At 36.0% G+C, this 20,076-nt stretch overlaps 3 protein-coding genes across 3 annotated transcripts; 1 reads left to right on the top strand and 2 right to left on the bottom strand.

The window, feature by feature from the left end:
- Window positions 1–5,096: 5,096 nt before the first annotated feature.
- On the bottom strand, window positions 5,097–9,410 carry LOC132178629 (pyruvate kinase isozyme A, chloroplastic). The gene is made up of 6 exons (XM_059591098.1): window positions 8,641–9,410; window positions 8,238–8,328; window positions 7,912–8,105; window positions 6,717–6,838; window positions 6,049–6,527; window positions 5,097–5,803 (listed from the first exon to the last, which is right to left on the bottom strand). Exons 1-6 carry the CDS (start codon window positions 9,202–9,204, stop codon window positions 5,502–5,504), a joined length of 1,752 nt encoding a protein of 583 aa, XP_059447081.1. The 5' UTR covers window positions 9,205–9,410; the 3' UTR covers window positions 5,097–5,501.
- A 2,179-nt stretch (window positions 9,411–11,589) lies between these two features.
- Window positions 11,590–14,288, top strand: LOC132177470 (uncharacterized). The gene is made up of 3 exons (XM_059589806.1): window positions 11,590–11,675; window positions 11,863–12,076; window positions 13,661–14,288. Exons 2-3 carry the CDS (start codon window positions 11,885–11,887, stop codon window positions 14,018–14,020), a joined length of 552 nt encoding a protein of 183 aa, XP_059445789.1. The 5' UTR covers window positions 11,590–11,675; window positions 11,863–11,884; the 3' UTR covers window positions 14,021–14,288.
- A 107-nt stretch (window positions 14,289–14,395) lies between these two features.
- LOC132177471 (guanine nucleotide-binding protein subunit gamma 2) lies at window positions 14,396–19,162 on the bottom strand. The gene is made up of 4 exons (XM_059589808.1): window positions 18,566–19,162; window positions 14,941–14,993; window positions 14,769–14,813; window positions 14,396–14,680 (listed from the first exon to the last, which is right to left on the bottom strand). Exons 1-4 carry the CDS (start codon window positions 18,698–18,700, stop codon window positions 14,596–14,598), a joined length of 318 nt encoding a protein of 105 aa, XP_059445791.1. The 5' UTR covers window positions 18,701–19,162; the 3' UTR covers window positions 14,396–14,595.
- Between the last annotated feature and the right edge of the window lie 914 nt (window positions 19,163–20,076).

Here is a 20,076-nt window from a genome sequence, read left to right as displayed (position 1 = left end):
CAACTATGAACTTTCAATTTTTATTACAATGGAAGATGATGAGTGCTGAGGACATTTGACAGGAAAAGCTATTATATGAAATGATGGCTTTGTCTTTGTCCCTCTTTACACCAAAACCCACTCTTTGGGACTATTCTGCTTGGATTCTTCTCTTGGGTTTGCTTCTTCTTCTCTGTTCAAGCCAAACAAGGCAGTATTCTAAGGTTGTATCAATTTCTTTTTCTTTTTCTTTTTTCTTTAAAACGAGGTTTAGGCCACTGCATTAAGATAATTGCATAATTAAAGACTTGTTTGGGATTGCATTAGAGAGTTTAAAAAGTACTTTTAGTACCTAAAAAGTTATGACAAACAAAAGCTTACATGTTTGATAAAAAATTTAAAAACTATTATTATTATTATTATTATTTTTGTAAACTCTAGAAATAGCCAAAATGAAACGTTTTTTTTTTTTTATTTAACAACTCTATTTCTCAAACGTAATTCTAAACATGGTCTAAGTGTTTCATGATGATATATCTGTCACTTTTTTCTTTGCCAAACAGTTCACAAATTTAAATTATTTCAGGTGATATTTGGTAGGATATCTAATATCTATGGGTTGAAGGAGTCCAGAGTGATGAATCAATGGGCCATCTGTATGGGACGCATGATGTTGACAATGATGCTAACTGCTAAGATATAATCAACTATCCAATCCTTTTAATTTTATTTTCCAATATTACATAATCACCCATATCAAGCTAATAATAGATTAGGTGAATTAAAAAGAAAATGACCCCCCAAAAAGTAGATTAGGTGACACATTTATACGATCAAGTGATCAATTTATGATCTACTTCATAGAGAACATGATCTCACCCAACCATTGATTACAAACCTTAGTATTTCTTTAATTCACTTTTAAAACAAACAATTTGCCACAATATTTAAGCAGTATGTTCATTTAATTATCTCCTGTGATTTATAAAATAGCAAATAATTATATTTTTTTCTCTTAAACTCTTTCAAATAACAGAAAATTTTCAATATACTAGCAATGACTGATAAGTTTTGATGCGGTCTGTGAATCTAGTTCATTTGAATCGGACAATATCCAATTAGTTATATTAGAGGGGTATTTTTGTTTTTTCACTTTTTGAGGGGACACAAATACCCCTCCAATATAACTAACTGGATATTATCCGGTTCAAATGAACCGGTGACGATCCTAATTCACATAAAATTAGTTGATTAGGGTAAAGGGTCGGGTTAGGGTTTATTTATAAAATAATGCTACATTTATTTCTATTTCTTTACACGATTTTTTCACACTCATAGGTGGCTTTTAAAACCACCATTGAATATGAGATGGATCTTTATTGGATTTTAATATAATGGTGATTTTAAAAGCCACTTATGAGGATGAAAAAATGAGTGTAAAGAAGTGGGAGTAAATGTAGCATCACTCTTACTTATATTGTATTATACTCATATGACTCGACAAGCAACATTTAGGACAGACAACTTTTGACACAACTTGCAATTTCGACATAAACTCAACATCAAATTAGTGAGTTACTATTAAAATATTTAATCAAATTATAATTGAACCATATAATCTTATGCGCATATTTCAATATGATCTAAATTTCACTCGTCAACAGTAATTGTCACCCATAATACTAACCCAAGAGATTTTAGTGGATAGAGTTGCAGTAGCACCAAACATGATCGTACAGGCAAAATAAATTTGATGGTACAAGGGATTATGCAGTCTTGATTGCTAGTGTAGGAGGTCTGGGCCTTTTTATGCCACATTCAGAACCTTTTTATTCAACTTGCATTAGCAAATGGGTCCCATTGAATTATGGAGTTGGATGTGATGGCTTGAGCCCACCTGTATGTGGCTTGCACTTGGAGAAACCTGAAAGCCAGGACCCAGGAGTATGTGGCTACAACTGCATTGCCTTTTTCTGCCTAATCCATTTTGGACCATTTCCCTTATAAAGAAAACTTTGCTCTATTTACTTATTTATTAATTTATGTTGTGTAATATTTTTCAATATTACACTCTCACATTTGTTAAATAATATCTCGACTCTGCTTGTTAATGTGTTTTTTGGAGAATATTTTTGTTTTTGGTTTGAAAAAAATGTTTCCATGACATAAAGGTATAAAGAATGTATGTGTCTTAATGAGTGTCTTAGGCCTTGTTTGGCAAACGAGGCCAGTTGTAGATGGTTCTATTGCACTGTTGGTGGGAAGAGACGGTGACTAAAGGGTTAGACATCGATTATTGTAAAAGTCTGTAACAAAACAAAAAATGCGTGAGTTATCTGAGGTATTCAACAAGTTAGCTGAGTGGAATAACTATAACGTCCTCACTTCACCTCACATTGAGGAGAAGTTTCTGAGGCTATTTTTGGTGCTCTAACCTGAAGGACAAAAGAGTAATTTACACATCCAAATTTTTTCAAACGGTAGTGAATATCTGATGCAGCCCGGTCTCGTCACCCAGTCTTTGCGATAGCCAAAGTAAGTATATGATGCATCACATTTCCCCAAAACCCACCAACAGTATCGTGGAAACCCTGTGCTGTTTGCCAAACATTACCTTAGTTGTTTGTTTACGTTTTTGTTTTGAAAAAAGATCTATCTCTCGCCTCCTACTGACTTAAGCATTAGAGTCTCTCCAATCCTCTAAAGTCGGCGGGCTTTCGAAGCCTTCTATCGGATTGAAAAACTCATATTTCTTGAATTTCTCATGACATAACTATTAACTATGTTTCTTTTGGGACTGCTTCATGAGGGTGAGGATGTAGCAGCTCGCATTCCTGAAAATTTGGGTGTTGATCCAAGTAACATTCTTAACAAGGCAAGCATAAACAAGTTCCTTTAAAATCAAACACATTTTTGTTTGTTTTGTGGGAGTTAACTGTGAGAGAACTTTAGAATATGTGGAAAGAGGCAGTGTAATTATGATGATAAGAGTCACAGTTGACTTTGAATCGTTATCTTGACAGAGAAAACGAGTATAAGAATCAGCTGAATTAGTTGCATTTGGGCACTATTGAACAGTGTGTAGTAGAACAGAGATAACTTTTGCTATAAGTATTTCTATAGCGCGGCCAAATGACGGATTGAATGAAAAGACAACCCATCAATGAATGTGGTCTTCATTTGTTGGTGCCGAGCTACCATGCTTATGAGCTTCAACTGAAGCTCCGTTTCCGATTAGCGCCGCCGATACATCTTCTGTTTCGTGGCAGGAGCCTTTCCGGTTAGAAATTGAAGGAATGGAGAAACAAACGAACCAGGTTGGGAGTATTCATTAATACAAGTAATGGGCCCTCCGAACAATGGGCTTCCATCTTTATTTATTCCAATTGGTCCTTGACCTCTGCCCGCTAAAAGCCCAAACTAAATGAATAAATTTACTAAAATCAAAAAGCGAAAGGCCCAAATTGATACCCACGTAATCCCAAATAGCTGTCATTCCCACCTATCCAAAAAGCACGACCTGCTCCACCATATTTGTTTCCTCGGAGCCTGTCTGCCTTTTCCTAAAATCCCTTTTGAAAATCATGAGTTGAGGCAGTATCTTTCTAAAGACTTGGGCGTGGACTCCATAACATATTGAAGCCTCTTTTTTTTTTTTAACATGTATGAACTAGGGAGAAGAGGAGAGGAATTCGATCTAGTGACCTTCACTTCATAAGGCGTAGTCTCCAGCCGATTGAACTACCTTTTGAGGACACATCTCACCCTTCTTAAATCATATTTTGGTGTGCTTTAAAATAGTAAGTTATTACGATCTTTTAAGTGTTACATGTAGCTATCATGAGTATATCTCTTGAACAACATTTCCTTGCAAGTAAAGTACCACATCTCGAGTTCGAATTACGTAATGGACAACCTATAGAATAAAGTGAGCCGCCGGATTCGGAAGCGTGATTGTATATTATGATCCTAAGTGTACCACTTGGTTTAAGTACAAACTTAACCATGTAAATATAACTTTTGAGTACCTTCTCCTTGTAAGCCAATCTTCAAGAGTAAGTTTTACCCAAAGTTTATATCAGAGCTAGGCACCACAATAAGTTTGAATCATGGCAATAACAACCTCTAAGATAGAGTGGGCCGCCGTGGACATTGACTAGGGAGCGTAATTGTATGTCACAATCCTAAATGTCCCACATGGTCAAGTACAATCTTAATTATGCATATATAAGCTATTTAGTGCCCTCTTCTCAAGGTTTGTATTATTTGGTAGGTTTACATTATTTGGTATTAGAATCAGGTACCACGTCATGGGTTTCCCTTTTTCCAAGAGTCACCAATCTACTGTGTTGTAAGAACCTACAATTATAAATTAGAGGAGCTCGATCTTGGTATAACAAATCAAAGTCATGAAGGGGTGACCTATAGTACAAAGTGAACCATCGCGAACGTCAAATTCGGGAAGCATGGCGATATGTTACAATCTAAAGTATCTTACATGACTTAAGTGCTATCTTAACTATGTATATATAAGCTCTTAGGTATCCTTCCCTTAGAAGTTTGTTTTCAACGGTAAATTCTACTTGAAGGTTGTATGAGATTTGTACTGAATTACTGTGTTGATGCAATAAGCTTACAATTTGACAAAGTTCGGTTGCTAATAATGAGCCATGACCGGTTTTATTTGCAGATTATCATTTAGGAGAAAGCTGATAGTAATATTAGTTTAACAATAGTCATAATTAAACTGGCTGCCTGTTGGTTCATAATTTTGGGAGCTTTTTTTTTTTTTTTTTTTTTTGACCAAATTTTGGGAGCTTTTGTGTATGCAGAAAGGATGCCAAATTTTCAGCTGATAGATAGCATATTCTGTTTTAATTCTCACAACTAAAATAGAGTGAATATGGAGTCAAGAATTAAACTTCTATCAATCTAACATATGCAGAAAAGAGCATATATATATTTCTAATGGGGGTGATACGAGGAGAGTATGACATCCATACTAGTCCTTTTTTCTTTCTTTTTTGTTTAAAATGATTTAATTCATTACCTGTTTTTCTAATATGCATAACTATAAAATATATATATCTATTAATCAAATAGAGTGAGAGGGAAAATAATTTAACAAACAAAGCCTAAGAACGCAATAAAAAAACACGGCAATGTTTACACAAACAGAAAAGGAAAAAAGGAAAGGCATAGTGGCTTTAACTCTGCCATACAAGGGTGAATTTTGTAACAAATAACCTAAACAAAGTTATCATAGGGTGCTATGAAGTGTGATCACACGCATAAGACCAGAAAAGCTCAAGTAGCATAAACAATTCTATTGAACCTACAGTTGCAGCCACTGACAAAGGGATCCAAGCGGAGGTCGAGGGAGGAGAGGACTGAATTCATGATTACTCTTTTTCTTCCAACGGCTAACCAAATTGTGGAACCATTAGTGAAGGATATAGCAGTTTAGACAGATAATACCATCTAACATATATGGATCAACGCTTGCAAACTAAATGAATTCTTCAAGGAACATTCATAACTTGAATAGACTGTAACATGTCTGAGACAGCAATGACAAGGTCACCTGATTTAATTAAATTTCTGGCCTTGAGCAATGCGAATGTTTTATTAAGGTTGCTTTCCATATCATCCGAGAAGCTCAGGCGAAAAGGTATCAGGCCCCACTGTAGGTTCAGACGCCTCCGCACAGATGTGGTGGTAGTAAAAGCAAAGATCGGGCAGTCGGGTCGGCAACGTGAGAGGAGAGATGCCATGTGCCCTGTCTTTGTGTAGACAAAAAGTGCATCCACCTCCAAATTATTAGCTGCAAAATCACAACTCACATAAGCCCACCAAATTTAACAAATACCAAGTAATAATGTAAACGGGTTGATTAAGGCCTAGCTGATAGGTCAGGCAGGTCCACTACCCCAAAGATTAAATGGGATAACAAGAAGAAAAATAAGGGGATAATTGAATATTTATGAAACACAATGGACTGAGTGCAAGAACATTTGCAAACTAAATTAATTTACCAAATCTGTATACAGACTTACAGAAAATGCTTACCCATCTTGGCAGCAGAACTACAAATCTCTTCTGAAATATTGTCGGAAAAGGAAGATCCAATGTCACGGAGTTCCATAGCTTCATGGCGTTTCTCCTCCCTCCACCACCTCTCAATTCTCAGACTGACACTTCTCAGAACAGTCAATGCCTTCTCCGGGAACTGGCCCATGGCTGACTCACCAGATAGCATCAAAGCATCTGCTCGCTGCCTAACTGCTTCAGAAACATCAGCCACTTCAGCTCTGGTGGGTGTAGGGTATTCAATCATGGATTCAAGTAGCTGAGAGGCGACAATGACTGGCTTATTTAGCTGCCTGCAGAGTTGAACAATCTTTTGCTGCGCAGAGGGGACCTGTTCCAATGGTATCTGAGCACCCAGATCTCCTCTTGCTACCATAGCTCCATCTGATGCTCGAATGATCTCTTCCAAGTTCTTCAATGAGTCAATACTCTCTATCTTTGCAATGACAGAAATATCACTGCATCACCACATAAAAATAACCAAGTCAGCCTAGAAATTGACAACATCTCAATTGTTGTGGAACTGAAGGCAACTAAAAGACTACATATACATATCAACATATAAGAGAATTTAGAAGGGTGGACAGTTTTCATGACATTATAACGACTGAATCGATAATACTACATACACCTATCAACGTGCTTACCTATCACGAGCTCGTGCTGCAATATAGCTTTTAAGATGATTAATCACTTCAGCAGACTTGACAAATGATATGGCAATAAAATCGACGCCCTCTTGAATCCCAAAATCGATATCCAACCAATCCTGAACATATAAAAAGCTAGAGCATAAGAGGAAAAAAAAAAAAACACACACACACAATTTTTGCACTGAGAAAAAGAATCCTACAATACTGTAATCCAGCATCCAAATCATCAATTTTATAGGCAACCAAAAACGTGAAAAGGCAGACACAAAGACACTCCTATGTGCACACATGCCAAAAAAAAAAAAACATGTTTATCATAATTGAACATGTTTTCTGTTTTCTATTCCTAATATGGATCATAGTAGTGATCCAAAAGTGTGTTTCCAGTTTATAGCACAACATAAAACAGAACAAAAAACATGTATGTTCGGTTTCTGAAAACAAGAAAAACATATGTGGTGCCATACAACCCCTGAAGTCTGTCCTAGTCTATGAGTGTGTGTATACAATTTACAAATGAATTCATGTAGCAACACTCTCATAAAAACTCCCAAGTCTTGAATTTCATTAAGACTGCATCACTCATTTACAGGTCAACCCAATCTCCAACAGCATATACTCACAACTTCAACAAATTGATGCCCACACAAGAGATAGCTTTGGGTATTCCTTCAATTGTGTATGTTGAAGAAGGCACAGTTACTTAAAGCGACAAAAGTTGTACTCTTGTTTGGAAGTTTGTTTAGTAGGAAATTTCAAAATGAAAGTTCTGTAATTTACCGAGAATTGACTGCAGCTGATACATGTATGTGGCTTGCATCTATTGAGTGGCACATTTTAAGAAATTTATGCGTAGCAGGAAAAGAACCAAAATGCCTATAGAACTCAATGTTAGGGTTACAGCTCAAAAAGAAAGATATAGTAACTACGGCAATATTGCCCTTGACTGATACTCGACTCAGAAAGTATGTTAACAGCCACTGCCACTTTTATGCTTTTTCCTTATCCCATTTAAGGGGACATGACATTCAAAGTAATGAGTTATGCTTTCTAATCGATTGAATAATTCAGCAAATGATTTCAGAGGTAGACCCTATTTCCTTTTCTCTGTCACATAACATCAGATATATCAGATATATAAATATGACTACACTGAACCAAATAAGTTAATTCCCATGAATGGACCAACCTTAGAAGAAATTGTAGGAAGCATGGCATTTCGTTCTCGCACCAGACTCCCATCTCTCCAGAAAGTTAAATTAGCCCGAGGCAGCAACAGTCCAGGATCAGTACATCGGCACTTGACATCTGGACCAAGTATCTCTATCACCTCAAACCTCACCATTCCACCATCCACAAGGAGTTCATCCCCCACTTTCACATCTGTGTATTATGTTGGACCTCAGTTTAAAATTTGACCCAATAATCAACATGTGCATTAATGTAATAATGACAACACACATTACAAACATCATTTCCCAAAAATTAAATTAACATGTTTTTCATGATAATAACCTTCAGCAAAACCATCATAGTTCACAATGATGGTGCGTTCAGGGAGAGCCGAATCGAAAGCTCTGACACTAAAAGTCCAGATCTCACCATCCTGCAAATATTGAATAACCAATCACAATGAGCCCCATTCTGGCAAACTAAGCCCTGCCTAAATAAAACAAGCAACACATTAAGCTGCAAAAATGACTAGTAATCAATATTAATCGAATAATTAAATTCACAATTTCCTATCAAATTAGTGTCTATAGTTTAGCGGTTTCTGAATATGCGATTTTTTTTTTTGAAGCAATTAAGCCTATAAAAGAGTGCTGTTCCGTCATTTTCTTAAATGGACATGGAATCGGAGCTGTGGCTGACTTCGAAATCTGCTCGAATAATTGTAAAGTAAAGAATAAACGATGACCTCAGCTTTGGCGGAAGAAGGGCCTCCGAAATCGCCCATGTGGATCTCGCTGCCCTCGGTGTCCATCATGATGGCGACGGCGTAGCCCTTCTCGTCGTTGAGCCTGCGGACGCGCTCGATGACGGCCCGGTGCCACTCACGGGTGCCGTGGCACATGTTGATTCGCGCCACGTTCATGCCGCCCACGGCCAGGGCCTCCAGCTGCTCGAAACCGCAGGTGGCCGGCCCGATAGTGCACACCAGCTTCGTCCGGCGCGTGCTGCGGAACCCGTTCTCCTTCAGCTCAGCCTCAGTCACCGCGTCCACCTCGATCGACCCCGAGTCCACCGCCTGCGCCGGTGGCCGCGTCGCAGGGGTTAAAACCCCTCCGCCCTTTCCGTTATCGGAGGCTAGTAGGACTTGTGAGGAGGAGGGGTCGAGATCTGAGGAGCAGGCTCTGATGGAGGAGAATCTAACGGAGGTGACCGTGAACCGGCGGCTGAAGGTGGGAAAAGAGGGTTTCGGGTAGGAATAGCATTGTTTTGAGAGAGTGGATGGAGTGAAGAGGTGCAGAGACTGTGACATGGTGACCGGGAAATCCCCGGTAATTGTACAGACGGTGGTGTAGGATCGATCCAAAGGGAGAAATTCAAGAGTTGGATACAAATGCGAGCGAGAAATGAGATTGATTGAGAGTGTGGAGAGCTTTAAAGAGCGCGGCGGAGATTGCAAAGCGAGCCTAGTGTTTTCGAGCTTCGAAGATGTCGACGAGCGAGTGGAAGGGGACGAGGTGGCTCAAAACGGCTAAGATTATAAGCGAATCGGAGGGCGGGGAGTGGATGCGCTCGAGTATTAGTGAAACCGTGGACGTGGTAGATGGTCATTGGTTGGAGTTTCCGAGTTGGGGAAATTGAAAGGGTAAAAGGAATTAGTCGCGATTGGTTGGTCTGAAGCGCAAAAAGATTTGTTGGTTGGGAGACGTGGACGAACATGATGGATTCGTATAAGGGTCCCACGGAAGATATTTACTTTGGCAAATGTGGAAACTGGAAAGTGAGGGTATATACCTAGACACTAGCATAGCATCTCCCTCCTTTTCTGGAAAGTTATGGTCATTTGGAGCAAGTACAGGTTAATTTTACAAGTGTTATTTATTTATTTTAATCTCACTTCTCTAATTTTACTAATCTTTGGTGTCGAAGACTTTTCAAATGATGTATTACTATTTCATTATTAACTTGTAAGATGATTTAAAAACCAATTGTTTGAGAAAAAGTTTGAGAAATACTTCTCAATTGTGAAAGAGAGAGTTACCTATGGTTGACACTGTTCATTAATTAATGTTGACAACAACACTTAAGTAGAGTACAATTTTTGACACGATATGTGACTTCAACATGAAATTAATGAGTTAGAAATAAGTTGGGTTAAGTTAGTTTATATAGTTTTATATCATACTTTATTATTATTTCAATCTGACATGCGAATACGAATTATCGTTTTTATTTTTGGGACAAGTGTGAAATTTGAAATGACATTGATAAAGCTAAAATCATGTACAGGTTGGCAGATTAACCGTTTACCGCCTACTGTCTGCGACTGAACTGACATTAATCACCTACCGCCAAAAGACTGTCGGTAATCGGTTAAGAATTTTTACACCAACGTCGGTTTGGTTCGGTTAATCGATATACATATTATTTTGTAGGTTAGCCGAATTAACCCATAATAAATATTTTGTTAGTAAAATGATGATTACAAGGGCATTAGCTGGGTTTTTTTAGTAGAACATATTAGTTGGTAGATTAAATGACCAATTTATTAGTATAACATATGTATGGTGGACTCTTATTATGTTAATTAATTGACACATTTAAAATTTGTTTAGTTCAATAAGCTATTTTAGCAAAAAAAAAAGAAAAAAAAAAAGGTAAAGTCCATTTAATCATCTCAAACTACCACCACAATGACAATCTATCCCCCAAACTACCAAAACAATGACAATGTACCTCCAATTTTTTAAAAATGACAAAATTACCCTTACTAAAATAAAAACTACTAAAATTTATTTATTTTTTCAAAATTTTAAAAGGCATTTTTGTCTTATTGAAAATTTTATAGGGGTAATTTCGTCATTTTGCTAGCATTGGGGGCTACATTTTCATTGTTTTGGTAATTTGAGGAGTAAATTGTCGTAATTGATAGTTTGTGGGGTAGATTGTTATTGGAGTGATAGTTTAAGGGACTTAAGTAGACTTTACAAAAAAACAATAATAATAATTTGGGTTCTCAAAACAATCAATTTTTGCCCAATTAAAAAAGCTCATGATTAACAGATTAACCGAACTGATTTTAACCGAAACTTTTAAAATAAATTCTTATCGAAATGTAATATACCCACTGCTAAAATCAAGGTAAAGTCTCCACACTATTTCAGGTAATTAAACTGGTTTATAAGTAATAATTGTCAACTTTTAGACAAAGTAAAAAGGTTTAAGAAACCAGCGATAAACGCTACCACGCTTAAGAAACCATGGGAATGATCAAAGTTTATTTTTGAGAGTTTTTAGAGTATTATGCTAAGTATATAAGCATTTATCACTCTATTATTTATTACTTCATGATTTACCAGTGTCCAGTGATATATATAGAGAATAAGATAATAAATGCTAGTAAAACCTACTAAGAATGATATGACTATTAAAATTATCTTTTAATCAAAATTTAATAATAATTAATCATAAACTCATTAATAATTTTAATAACCATATCATTCTTAGTACAATACAAATATAATACAAATAGGCTACATAGAATTACTCATATTTAGCGATCTCATTTGGTTAGGTATAGTGGCCCAACGAGTTTTTCCATTAAGCTACGAGGTACACGTCATCTGCCATGTGGCACCGACAACCCACGACGATCAACCAAAGAAATTTATAGATAAATACTTCTTTTCGTACCTTGCGCAAACAAATTGATCGCAGACTTCGAAAGCCAAGAACATTCTTTAGGGTTTCTCTGTGTAACAACTCCCAAATCTCTCAACCCAGGTTCGATAATTTCCTTTGATCTCATAATTTTCGTATTCGATCTGAAAATCCTGAAAACCCCATCATTTCAATTTGTTTATGTTTCAAAGATCTCAAATTATATTATTACGCTTCTTTTTTATTTTTAAAACCCAATTAGGAGAAGAATCAGTTTGGTAAATTTATTCTGATTTCTTGGATCTTATAGGTGATCCCTGTTTCGGTGTAAAATGGGTGCCTTTATATCGAAATTTTGGTTCATGTTGTTCCCTGCGAAGGAGTACAAGATTGTGGTGGTTGGGTTGGATAATGCCGGAAAGACCACGACCCTTTACAAATTACACTTGGGTGAGGTTGTAACTACGCACCCTACTGTTGGGAGCAACGTGGAAGAGCTTGTCTATAAGAACATTCGGTTCGAGGTGGGCTAGCAGCTTCAAATTCCCTTCTTTTTTTTCTTTTTTTTTTGTCATTTATGTTTATTGCATATTTCTTACTGTTTATGAAAGTTTTTTATAGGGTTCTTTGATTTTTTGTTCATTTATTTTTGGGGGAAGTTGGATTTATGGGTTGATGGTTGTTTTAGATAGTGAAAGTGTCTGTTAATTTGTAGTTATAACGTGCAAATGATGGTGTCAGTGTTATAATCGAAGCTAGATTTAGTTATTCAAGTACTGGTTTTTGGTCCGATTAATCTTTTGTCACTATATGTCTGTGATGTATAGTTCTTTGAGGATTTGTTTCTTTATATTTGGAAACTGAATGTAGCTTTAGGAAATAGTGAATTTGGGGGAGTAGGTTTTAGTAGGGTGATTGTTGTTTTAGTGTCTACATTTTTTTCCTCTTCACAATTATTGTGTATCTTAATGTGGCATCTAATGTATGTATTATTTCTAGTTCTCTATTTTATGTTTGTTTTGTATATGCGGGAAAGGTTAGAGTTGTCTCAAGTATTAAGTTAAAATTTTATCTTGTTGAAAAACAGCGCGTATGTCCTTGAGAATTAGGTTGTAACAAAATGGCGTATTTTATAAGAAAATGTAGATGGACGCATTTGCAGGTCCCAAATTTTGTGCAAAGATATATTTAGACACTCGCGTCATTACAATTTTGGTTCCTTGGGGAGCCATGCGACTGTTGCTTCTTTTTCTAGCTTAAAAGTATTGCTAGTTTATAGCGTGATGAATTATCTGAGATGAGCTCTCATGAATGGAGGCTGCTTTTGCTGTATTTATCCATTGATAGGTATTTTTCTCTTAATGGTTATATGTACAGATTTTAACAGCCAAGGTGGTCCTGGGATTTACTTATAGATCTTAGAATATTTATTGCTCTCATCTGTGTCCTAACTATGTTTGTTTTCTTCGTTTATCAAGCATGTTATAATTAACCCGAGAAGTTGTAAATACTTACCTCTGAGTAATCATTGCTACAACAATTTGTCTAATCAAAATACAAAGTAATCTGTTGAAGTTTATTATGCCTTTTATTACAATATATGTGAATTTAAAATAGACTGAATAAAAGTTGGATATGGTCAATGTTATTAGCAGCTTAATCATGAAAAGTACAAGGTAATTAAACCGAAAAGGAAATTCAATGTCATAGATAGTAGTTATGTTAATGGTTTTTTGTTTTCTAGGGAGGTTGTTGAGGGATTGCCATATTTATAAAGATTATAATATTTTGGTGTATGAGGCTTGTTATCCAAACTTATGAAACATTTTAGATTTTCTATTCCAATGGGAAAAATGAATCTTTAGTTTATGCCTTTGTTGGATTCAATAGCTTACTTGATCATGCAGATAAAGATGGATAATTACCTTATGACGATATCAACCTTAGTTGCTAGGGCTTCATTTTTGGGCATACTAGGAGATTGAGTAAACCTGCTTGGCTCAACGGCTCAAAGTTATTTATGCCTTAAATGTCAAAGTTTGGAAAAAGTGAAATTTGTCTTAAATGCAAAGCAGCTGATGACTATTTGCCTATATTGTTCGTGTCAGGTTTGGGATCTTGGTGGACAAGAAAGACTCAGGACATCATGGGCAACATATTATCGTGGAACTCATGCAATTATAGCGGTGATAGACAGCACTGACAGAGCCAGGATCTCTATTATGAAGGATGAACTCTTCAGGTTGCTGGGACATGAGGATCTTCAACATTCTGTTATACTAGTTTTTGCAAACAAACAAGACCTTAAGGATGCCATGACCCCGGCCGAAATCACAGATTGCCTCTCTCTCCACAGCATCAAGAATCATGATTGGCACATTCAAGCTTGTTGTGCCCTCACAGGAGAAGGGTTGTATGACGGTTTAGGTTGGATTGCTCAGCGGGTTACTGGAAAAGCACCAAGTTGAATAATGGAAGAAAATAGGAAAAAAAGAAAGAAAGAAAGAAAATTCATTTATCCCACTCATTCATGGATGTGAAGGATGAGTGATAAAAGCCACTTTTGTGTATCATCTAAACTGTAGGAGAGCTCCTTCCAAACAGATGTGTAGATTTTTTTCAGTTTTGATTTGCCTAAGTAATTGTTATGTTCTGCACAATGGAGCATCTCAATTAACACATTCGTCATGTGGAACCATGCCATAAAATGTTTGAGATTTTCATGTTTTGTGTTTATAGAGCAACTCATTAGCCTTTGTTGGCTATAAAAGATTGCAATAAAATTGTCATCTGTACCATTAAGCATTTCATGAATCGAATAAAAAAAAAAAAAATCATGAATCATTTGCCAACAAAAGGTTTTGCTATAAAATCCTCATATGCACAGTGGAGTATTCCATCAAACATTTGCCAAATGACAGTATCCATCTCAAGCTGTAACTGACTAATTAAAAATGACTTTTGTTCAGAGATTGAAGTCTGTAAGTTGAAGTCTCTGCTATATCTGATGGTGGAAATCAATTCTTCAAATCAGCAATAACCATCACAGTATCCAGCATCTGCAACCTGTTGAATCTTGTGGACCTTCAAACCAACGATCCCAAAATTGATTTATTGGGCCATTTGTTCTGCCAAACCAGAAGAAATTATGATACCATATGATTCTGGAGGAAATTTTAAAGCAATCAAAGCAAATGGAAGGCAAAAAATTATTACATTGGGAGCAAAGGATCAGGTCTTGTTTCCACATTGCTAAGCATTCTGGCATCCACAATATAAACTTCAGCTCATAAATTGATAATAGTAAAACTAAATGTTTGATAAATATCAATCATGTACTTTATATTTTGCTTAGTAAAAAAATCCATATATTTTTTCTCATTCTTACTCCTTGCATTCAGCTGAAGCCTTTTCAATCTTTTCAAGCTTTTCCAGCTCTTCCTGGACACAGAAAATCCAGTCAGTTTATTTATTTATTAATTATTTTTTATAAGTAACCAAAAATATAATAATGCTGAAAGTACATCTAAAATTTGTAGTAATTCAGACAGAATTCCTAGATGATAGCATGGGACGTTTTCTGATATAACACTTCATTACAGTCTGCAGAAAACACCCAAAAACACTAAATTTTGAGGTAATTCAAAAATAGAAGGGTGCCAAAGAACCATCTCATCTCAGTAGGCCAGTTCCTGTGGAAGTTTCTTGCCTATCCAATGACAAGATTGCTTACACCTATATTAACCACTTAGCAAAAATGCTTTCCCCATGGACAAAAATACAGCAATAAGCTATCTAAACCTTTTTTATTTTTTTTTTTAAAAAAAAGTAATTGGCCCCAAGGAGAGGGGAAAGGGAATATTTAAACTAATAACCTCTGTTTCATGAGGTGTAGTCTACATTCAATTTCTAAAACTATATATGAAAGTGATGCCTAAAAAAGAAAAAAAAAAAAAAACTACTGCAAAGCATCAGGAAATATCAAGGCTGGCCAATATGGGAAACACAGACAGTAGAATGGGGAAACAGAGACAGGAATTAACCGCGGAAACATGGGAAATATGTGTGATCTCTGTATAGAACTTGAGTATAATCTCTGTAGCCATTCTTTGCATTGGAAGTGCTCCAAAAGCAAAATGCATGTCACAGAGACCTAGCTATTTCCTTCCTGAAACTGAATTACTCACCTCACTCTCTCTCGAAATTGGCCTACCCCTGATGGTTGAAGTCTGAGTCACAAAGCTCCAAAGTTGTTAACCTTAGCGGCTCAGCAAGGCAGAGGATACTACCATGTCTATGGAAATGTGTATCTCAATGGAGCTTTACATGAGCTCAACAGTAGTTGATGGAAATTCTAGCGCAATAACTGAAGAAACTGACTAAGGTTGCTGGATCAGCCAACTTTACTAATTTATGGCCCAATTTACTTAAAAGAGGAAATAGCAAAAGTTTTCCAGCTTGCCTACACGGGCAACCTATCAATTAATAGTGACCAAAAATGATGTAGAACGTATCCCCCACTAAAGCCAAAGAATATTTTATTTGATTTTATAATTAAGACTTTATTTCTTTTCCCTACTAAAATTATGTTTACTTTCCTTACTAAGATTGTGTTTACTTTCACTACTAGGAGTATGTTTACTTTCTTTGCAAGTATTTTTCTTCTATAAATATGATAGTTTGTAATGTAAAACTCACTCAATTGAATTATTATCAAATTAGAGAATTTCTTTTAAACACTCTGCAAAGTTTATCTTTCTTTTAAGCCTGCAAGCTTGTTTTATCTTTCTGTCAGAAAACGTAGATGCTTTTGATTGTTGTTACTACACTTGTTTAGATGTTAACAATCTTTTAGATTATTTCTTCTGTAAGGTGTGCAGCATACACCTCAGGGTGCTTTCTGGGTACACAAACATTTGCAGTGATGGCTAAAAAAGGTACCAAACATATGGACTAATATAACAAATTAGAGCTTTATTAGAATATGCTAGTTTGAGCATGGAACCAAAAACCAGATACAAAGCTGCGCTCAAATCAACTTCCATAGCCAAGTTACTTATACCATTCCTACCGAATAAAATGACCTTCCTTTTGTAAGCTCCCAAATTCTAAAGGACTCTTTGAAGAAACAGTAACTCACCCACTGTATCTGAACAAAATGTCTACAATATAATTTTGGTTGCCATGATGCTTAAGCTATATCAGCCCAATTATGTTTATGCTTAAATCTAACTCTCAATAAAAATGACTTTTCCGGAAAGAGCCAAATATGGCGCCTTAGTCCAAATGGGCTACATCGTGGAGGTCTACTTAATACCTAGGAAATGAAGAATTCACTTCTCCTTCAGACTTCAATTGTACATACGATAAGTCAATTCAAAATTTTCAACCACTTCTGCTTCCTCTATCTCCTTAGTAATTAACTTTTCCTGACACAATTCAATCATATTGATTCACAGAGGATAAAAAATGAATGAAAGGAATGACAGCTCCAAAACATAGGAGTGAGGATATGAAAATATCATTTGTTTTGAGATTCAACATACTGATTGCATGTTTTTCCACTCATTGTTATGCCTTTACAGAAAGATGTTTTAGAATAGAGATTATATCAGTGCTTACAAACATTTAAAGGCATTCAACATATGTCATGCAATCTTCTCTGGAAGAACCAACACAATTTAACTAAATGATAAACTACTGAGTAAGGTCAAGTAGCCCCTTCTTTGATAACAAGAATTTATATGCTTTGACACAAAAATCAGAATCTAGATGTCTATGTACTATTAGCATCAATACACTGTTTATCTAATATAAGAAACATCTATATGTTGATAGTCAAACTTAAGAATCATCCAGAACTCGAAAAACCAAGTTGCTTGATACTAAAAGATTTATATGCTCAACGTATCAAGACCTATACCTCACTGGATGAAAGAAAATAAATGGCCTATATTTTCAAAAAATTCATGGTCCTTGACACCTATGAGTCACACAGTGATTAAGTTTAGCTACGTGGAAGGGACCATGGAATGCAGATGAAGTGAAGGGACAATAAAATACACCCATTCGCCAATTACTTCCCATATACCTATCATTCTATCTACTGCAAATTGGAATTCAGCTCCCATACTATGCATTATAAATTACATTGACCGAAACTACAATAAAGTGTCCACACCTCTCTTCCCAATATTGCCAAAAAAAAAGACATTTGCACAAAAGACCATAACCGACCTAACCAAATGTACTGCAATTGATGTAGACATCTCCTGTAACATATGAGCAACACCAAACCCATACTCTTAAGTTTAGGAAGTATACGATTGTAAGGTCGAATCTAGAAAAAAAAATCCGCAAAAAAGATTATTCACACTCAATGAAACACTAGTTCTCTATCATTTGAGAGACCAATACATAATTGGTAACACAGAGCATAACAATGTGTCGCAAGAAATACCCATAAAAAGGGTCTGCACTGAACTTCCTAAACCCCCTCGCGATCCAGTAACAACATGAAACTGTACCCACTAGTTCAGCAAACAGGATCAGAAGTAGCACTCTTTAAACATTACCCACCAGTTTCTTTTATGCTTCTTAACAACCATGAAGACAATTGCAAACTGCTCAAAGCCTCAAACCTCTACACCATTTCAACATATTCACCACTGGGATGGAGGATTAGGGCCCGTTCCCGACTCGACAAGAGTCGCTGTCTTTCAGAAATAATTGCCAAATTAAACATAATTATACTTCAAATAGATTCATATCTCAAATTCAAACATTTGCAATATCAAGTATGAAATTTGAAACAAACAACCAAGTTGATGACTTTACAGAGGCAACAAATAAGTAAACTCACAATTGCATAGCTTACCATTGCTTCACCCATTGCTTCATTGATCAACTTACACAATTAGATATGTAAGCCAACAAAACAATAGAAAGCACAACATCATAGGAATTAACGAAGTCCCAGAAACAATATATTTAAAAGGCAAAAAAGAACTTACCTCTAAGAACCTAACTTCCTGCTCGAGCCGTTTCAGCTCAGCCAGTATCCGATGCTTCCCTCTCGTATCAGTGGATGGGAAAGACTGAACCCGTTGGGTTATCGGACTCGCGGATTCGGACCTATCCGATTGCATCGCAGAATACAACAATCGATAAAGACTAGAAAGACCCTAACTTCACAAACAAACTACCGATCAAACCAACCAAGAAATGAAGTGATTCACTAAAGAGACCCCATCAGACAGGAAAACAAGGACAACCCAGAAATCTTCATGGATCCCACAAGCGGCTCCTTCATTAAAGCAACAAAACCCTTTTGCAAAGACGCGGATCTATGAGGAAAAGAGAGAGACAACTTGGTGTGTTTTTTTGGCTGTTTTAGCTCCAACTTTTCAAGGGAGCGAGGGGAAAAGAAAACTTTCTTATTGTCGACGGTGCTGTTTGTTTGTGTGAAAGCTGGTTTTCTTTTGTGATTCTCATTTTCTGTGTCTTTTTTGGCTCTCTATGACCCTATATGGCTCTCCCCTGGCTTCGCTTAACAAAAAGGGACTCTCTGCTTTCATCTGTCTGCACCTCCACGCGATGTTCCCTTTGGGGCGACTTGCGACTGTAGACTCAGTGACAAAGTTCGTTGCTTTAATTAAGAATAATAATTTTATTACTTTTGGTATATATATATAAATTTAGCAAAAAAGAAGTTATATATATATATTTTTTGATAAGTTATATAAAATATTTAGTTAGTTATTGCTAAGCGTATTATGAAGATTGATTTATTAATTTGATAGTATAAGATGTGATGATATGAAGTATAACATATAATCGTATTAATACGGTATTTTTTAAGATACATAAGATTTAACTCATTAAAATATTTATATATCAAAATAATATAAATTTTTTAGGGTTAATTAACTTTTTAGTACCTAAGTTGTCACGTTTTTATTTTTTCTCACATAGGTTTCAATTTGTATCAAGATGGTACTTAACTTATGGATAAATATAAATTTAGTACTTATGTCATCATTCTGTTAGCCAAACTAACGTACCGTCATGGAGGTGGTTTTGGTCACCCCTGTGACCCATTTGGGGTAGCCAAACCACTCCTAAGGCCCTTGGGGGTGGTTCGGCCACCCCCAATGGCCAAAAAAAAGAGTGATCAAAACCACCCTTAGACCGGCTGTAAGGGGTGGCTGAAACTATTTCCATTACAATCTATTAGTTTGGCCGACAGAATTGTGATAAAGGTACTAAACTAGTATTTATCCATAAGTCATGTACATACGAATTGAAATCTAAGTGAAAAAAAAATAAAAGCGTGAAAACCTAGGTACTAAAAAAAGTAATTAACCCATTTTTTTTATTTAATACTATTTTGCTTAAGTCGATAGAAATAGGTAAATTTAATTATTTAATCAATATTTTATTACTCTTCCTAACATGTGAGCTCAAACTCTCTTTTAATAAGTGATGCCTAATACGTGTAATATTTAATTTAAATAAAAATGAA

The sequence above is a fragment of the Corylus avellana genome, chromosome ca4, assembly GCF_901000735.1.
Source record: "Corylus avellana chromosome ca4, CavTom2PMs-1.0".
Classification (NCBI taxonomy): domain Eukaryota; kingdom Viridiplantae; phylum Streptophyta; class Magnoliopsida; order Fagales; family Betulaceae; genus Corylus; species Corylus avellana.
Note: the sequence above shows the minus strand (reverse complement) of the source record. Positions and strands in the feature narration are given on the sequence as shown.